This window comes from Ptychodera flava, chromosome 16 (genome assembly GCF_041260155.1).
Source record: "Ptychodera flava strain L36383 chromosome 16, AS_Pfla_20210202, whole genome shotgun sequence".
Classification (NCBI taxonomy): Eukaryota; Metazoa; Hemichordata; class Enteropneusta; family Ptychoderidae; genus Ptychodera; species Ptychodera flava.
The window spans coordinates 32,369,238-32,375,237 of record NC_091943.1 but is presented as its reverse complement, the minus strand read 5'-3'; the positions used below and the strand labels follow the sequence as shown (position 1 = coordinate 32,375,237).

General features: G+C 44.4%; 1 protein-coding gene across 1 annotated transcript in view; it reads left to right on the top strand.

The window, feature by feature from the left end:
* The first annotated feature begins 650 nt into the window (after window positions 1-650).
* The window catches only part of LOC139114618 (caspase-3-like), a 35,348-nt gene continuing 29,998 nt past the window's right edge, over window positions 651-6,000 (top strand). Inside the window, exon 1 of the mRNA XM_070676436.1 lies at window positions 651-1,030. Within this exon, the coding sequence (XP_070532537.1) occupies window positions 754-1,030 (277 nt within the window). The 5' untranslated portion in view covers window positions 651-753. The remainder of the gene's footprint in view (window positions 1,031-6,000) is intronic.

Here is a 6,000-nt window from a genome sequence, read left to right as displayed (position 1 = left end):
CGTGCAAGAATAACAACATTCTGTTTCGCAAATACTCTGTTTGTGTGTAAGGACCGTAATCATTATTATTGATGACAAATGAAATTTAGTCCGGAGTTGAATTCAATTTTAAACAATAATAACGCTGACTGTGCACTGTGCTGTGTTGGACCTTTCATAACCCTTCTGGGAGTAGAACAAGCAACTGCAGTGGACACACTAAACAAAACCACCAGAAAATTAGCCAAATGTTGAGCTTATAGCTTTAACCCTTTCACCCCCAGTTCCCTGTATACAGGTCCAACTTTACCATAGAAAACAACGGATTTGGGACAAACCATGGTGGTGAAAGGGTTAAGGCCTACATGTAAAATTGTCCACACATATTTCACATGAATCAGAGACACTTTTGTTTCGAGTCCTCCCTTCTTTAAGTCCCCCAACATAGCCTTGTTATTTTCAACTCCCCCGTCAATTCTCCCGCCCCCTTCCAGAGGTGTTTGTGAATGCAGTCTAACCACTTACGGCACAACTGCATATTATAAACGAACCCACCGTGCCTGATACGTTAGAACACCGTCCCACTACCCGAACATTAGCGAGCGAGTTATACAATACATGTCATGTTGTGATCAACGATGAGGGCGCTTGTAGTTTTCGTGTCACGGTTTTCCTGGAAAAGGCACCTCGAAGCCGGAAGGTCATGTCACGGTATAAAATCAGCGGTGGGTTTGTCAGGCGGTGAGTCATCTGAGCGCAAACCTAGATTTGAAAATGCCTCTCAAGGAGCACGTGAGTCATGCACGGCTTAAAACCTTATTGGAAAACTCATTTGATTCCCGCCAGCTCGAACTGTTCAAAACCTCATCAAAGTCCCACGGCTTGCGAGCCGGTGAGCTCTCTCGGATGGACACATTCATCAAAGTCTTCGAAGCATTGGAGAGGAAAAACATCGTCGGGCCTGGAAATTATGGCGAACTTAAGAAGATGTTACGGGGCATCGACATGGATGCGTACGTGAAAGATATTGAAGATGCTGAGCGACAACAAGGTACTTCTGTTGTCAGGGAAAGGGGCCTTATAGTTATAAGTAAAAAAGGGGAGGCTGTGGAAAAAATGGGGGGGGGGGGGGGGGGGGGTTGAACATTCCGGAGTCTGCGGAGTAAAAGTTAGGGCCTGCAATGCGAATCGTATAGAAATAAAACTGAATGAGACAGAAACCCATTCTTTCATAAAGTTATCTTCTAAGGGTATCCAATGAATTGGCTGTATATATTTCATTATATTACCATGCACTGCCTGTCGCATTTTGATTGGTCGAGCTGAACCACGTGACTGACCACAAATACACAGTAATGGTCTGTTTATATGCCCGTGAATATGAATAATAAGATTAACAACTCAAAGTATCGTAACTTTACAGCTCAAACGTAAATCATAATCAATCACAAAATAAAATGGAGCACTTGTAGGTCAAGTTAATATACTTTTTTTCTGAAAACATCTCCGGATTTGCCAATATTTTACTGCGCGCGTGACAGTGCGTCGCGTAATGCTCAGTTTCTGGGGCCCAGTTGTCGTTTGCTCCTGAAATTTTCGGATATTTTGACGGTTTTCTTGGGTTCGCTGATAATATAATGGAAATAACAGACTCCGCGCTGACCATTAACGTTTATTTGTGGGCGCGGGCTCGAGGAAAGCCAAATTCACGGCTCAGCAAGCCTCGCCCGTTAATTTTTGGCTTTCCTCTCGCGCTTTCCACGTCATCCGTTATTTCTATAATATATACCGGTATACTCTTCAAAATGCAGATTTGAAGTGAATGCTCCGTTATTTAAGCAACAGTGAGTGTACCCCCTCCCGGCCGGCCCAAAATGGACGAAATATTAGCAAACTTTTCACAACATAATGTATGAGGCAGAGCCGAATACATTGTTGAGGGCAAAGTTTGCTTGAGCCCATTATGGGCTGGGAGAGGGTACATTATTGCTTAGTTGTGGTGATGCCAGTGAATTTGTAGATGCAACATCTTTGGCCAATGGATTTTGGATAATTGGATAGTAATAATCTAGGGGTATGATGTCACAAAATTCACTGGTATTGACAAAGTTATAATATAATACATAATTATGATGATCATAATTTATCTTATATTACATCATAGTATATTGATGGCGTAAATACAGCGATCTGATCGGTCGAGATGCGAAAAGAACCATGGTATATTGGCGATATACCACAGCTGGCATACGCGCGTGAGCTCTCAGCTTGAGCAAAAATCTGTTTTTGACGTTCCACACCAGAATTTCAATATACTGATATTATGATATAATAGCAATAATTCACACCCAGCGATGGTATACCACTCGATTTTGACCAGTTCACTCCATATATGGATGAACTGGTCAAAATTGAGTGCTATATATACCTTTGCTGGGTGTGATTTATTTGCTTAAACAGATTATTCACTTCAACCCTGCATTGATCACTGTTATCTTTGATAACAGTGTATCAAACCATGATGAGTTGAAGTAATGTTCTGTTGTATGCATTAATATCATGGTATAAGGTAAAGGTACTGGTATGTGACTGAGAAGTGGACAGTAATGTAGCATTTTACAAAAGGATGTTGAACCACAGATATCACATGAGGTGATCCAAAAATGACTTGTAACATTAGTTAAAGCGCAGTGGTCGTCGCGCTGCGCATCCTCCTGAGGGGGTCCCCCTCTGTTGTAAACAAATCAAGAACGCCGCACATGTTACTGGTTGATTGTAATGTTTGCGATATTGCGGCTTGTTAAAATGGCGGCTGATCTGTCACAAGCATACCAACTATCCAAATGTAACACGCAATAAAGGTCAATTAAAGGTCTGGTGAAATGCCCATGTTGCAAATCACAGAAATACAGTTGATGGTCTATAAAACAATTACATTCATTTCTTTTTTCGTTTAGCGCGCGATTATGAAATATGGCAAAAGAAAAATGCAATGTGGGCGTGTCCCCCGAGCCTCTCCAGTCGACTTTTTCGGCTTTCCGAAGTTTGCCCGACGCCGTATCTCATAACGGGAATTAAAGTATTTCACACCTCCGTAAGCTCCCTACGGGGGGTAACTTCTAGGGTTTCCGCTTACATGATCAGGACAGTGTCCTCCTTCACTATGGGAGAACGTTGTTCTTTTGGTGCCTGTGACAGCGGCAAGAACATGAACGGCTCAACTGTAAACTTTTTCAAGTTCCCGTCAAGTGTTGAGTGTTTGAACCATAATGTGCTTGTCTCTGCTGGTTCGTACGATCGGCCACGGTCCCTCGGCTGAGCCTGCCTCGCTACTCGCTACACAGAAGGTTGGGACCGCAATGCAAATCAACAGCATGAACACCAACACTGAACGTTGTGACTGCCATTAAAATGCACTTGTCTTCAACACGGAACGTCGTGACCGCAATGCAAATCGACAGTAACTTAAAACGTAAATGGGACCGGGATTAAAATGCACTATAACTACAAATCAGCTGCATGAACAGCAACACTGAATAGACTCCATTAAAACGAACAACAATACGGAACGTAGAGATCGTGATACAAATCATGGAGGTAGAGTCCTTCATGATACAAATCGACAGCAACACGGAACGCGTCGTTGGGACGGCAATTGAAGAACAACGGGGAATACCGGGCCACGAGGACCGCGATGCAAATCGGCCGCAACATGGAATGTTGAAGACTGTGATTAAAATGCACAACACAGAACATCGAGACCGCAATGTAAATCAACTGCAACACCGATCCTTGTTGCCTCGATTAAATGCGTATGTCTGCTATGTATAGCAAAAGTTTCAATTCTCGCGAGCGAGCGTTCCTATGCCCGCTGTACATGCAGACAAAATGACGTCAAATTTATCGCGAGGGCTCGATTGCGTGTGTCTAAATTTTCAATTCTCGCGAGAGCCATTTATGCATGCTCTACACTAGACTAGATGACGTCAAATCTCTCGCGAGACTTGGCTCGATTGCAAATACGTACGACGGAAAGAACGCAATAATACGGAAGTAGACACAGTTTTTGCGAATCGCCGAGAGAGAAGCGCAGATTAAACAAATGACTAAAAAACCAACGTTTTTTCTTTATTTTACCATATTTTTTAAACAAAATCAGTTTCGCCGCTGTGGCGAATTAGGATCGATTTTTTTCGCCACTTCGGATTTCGATTCGCATTGGCGAACGTGGCAAATTGGCAGCGCGAACACTGGAGCCTGTTTTGTTAGCGGATACCGGGCAGAGATAAGGCGGCGTTGGACCGCTATTCGATGTAAATGAACACACCTGTGACGTCACAGACGGCCAACTATTATCCCCGCTATGGGCGTGACCTGAGTGTCGCAAAATGACCCCATGAAAGCCGCGCATAGAAATATCAAAAAAATTAACACTTGCGCGTACTTTTAAGTTGCAATTCTGTTGCGAGTGTAATAGTATTGACCCCCTGGAAGATATTCAGTCATACGAACGGGACCATTTCACCAGACCTTTAATCTAAGTTAAATATCTGCTGAATATTGAACAATGATTGCACGCTGGATTGAGATCACATTTGCTCATGATTTTCTTGAATCAGTTGAATGGGGCTCTGCTACTGTTATCGCTCGAGCCATAGAGCTAGACGTACGCATGTATACGCCAACAGACTATCAACGACCGGGCTCTAGTTTTCGACATCGCTAGCAAGGACGAGAGCTTTCATTTCAAGAGGCCCGACAGGAGTACAAAGACAACAACCCAAACTACAGAAATCTACAGCTCGCAGAGCAATGCCTGCATGCTGCAGCAAGAAGCATCTCTGCATCTGTTCCGTTCCGTGGTCTGTATGAACGTCCGTGTCAAACCGGGTATATGACGCGCTACACTCGGCTGTGGAGAATCCAACTCAACTACAAAGTTTACCCCGTTTGGGGGTGCAAACGAGAATTCCGAGTACAGGTATCAAGTCAAGCGAAGGACCTTTCATAGGTCTTCTTGTTATGTGGGGGTTATCTCACTTGAAAGAGGATTCAGACCTACCCGGCAATCAGGAGGTACAACAACGAAGTTTGCCCAGCACCGGTAGGCCTACACCAGCTAGTGGTTGGATCACTGCCATGACCGTGCACAGGACCGGGGCACAGGATCTCTCGATACGTCTATGCACGGTGTAGCCGTGCAATTTCCCTGCCAAATGCCGCGAAAACCCGCTCGTTTTGTTTATTGTTTCCTGTCATTTTACTATTTCTTACCACGTAATACTAGGAGAAGTAAGACACGGTGATCAACAGTTGGTTGTGGGCCAAGTCGTAGCGGGCCGGTACGTTGTGGGACCGGATTCTCTATAGCCTTGTACGTGAACGCGGTGACCGTCTCCCAACAACATCTCAAGTGTCCTGCTCTGGCTTGCCGATCATGGTCTTGAGTGCAATTATTGTGTTAGGCATTGTGCTTGTTGCTGGTCTACATATATAGGCAATGTTGATCATTTTAGTTATGTATTTTCACTGTACTGTACATAGCATTGTGTACAACCAGCGTGATCGCGCGCGATCAAAGCTTTTGTTCACTGTGTCTGCGTGCAGTAAACTCGCGACATAATGTGGCTGAGTATGGAAGACCGGTCACGACATGCGACATGCCCCCTGCACTTCAAAACTGCGACCTGCGTCCTCGAGTTTGAAACATACGACCTGCGACTTCGGCATTTAGACCAAGGTGTAGGCCTAACCTGCGACTTCACAACAGCGACCTGCGTCCTGCGTGTTTGTCAAACTGCGATATCAGTCTTGATTTGTTCGCACCATTGCTCTGAACACGAGCCTGAAAACACGAGGGACACCATTGCACTATATTAAAACAGCCGGTTTACCGCATTTTCGCGACCAGAGCATTATTTTCGCACCGCTGCACAGTACTGTAGATTCCCATAATTCATTGCGATTTGTATCCTCGGAGATACCTGAGTGAAGTCTACCATGTCTCCCATGTGTAGACAA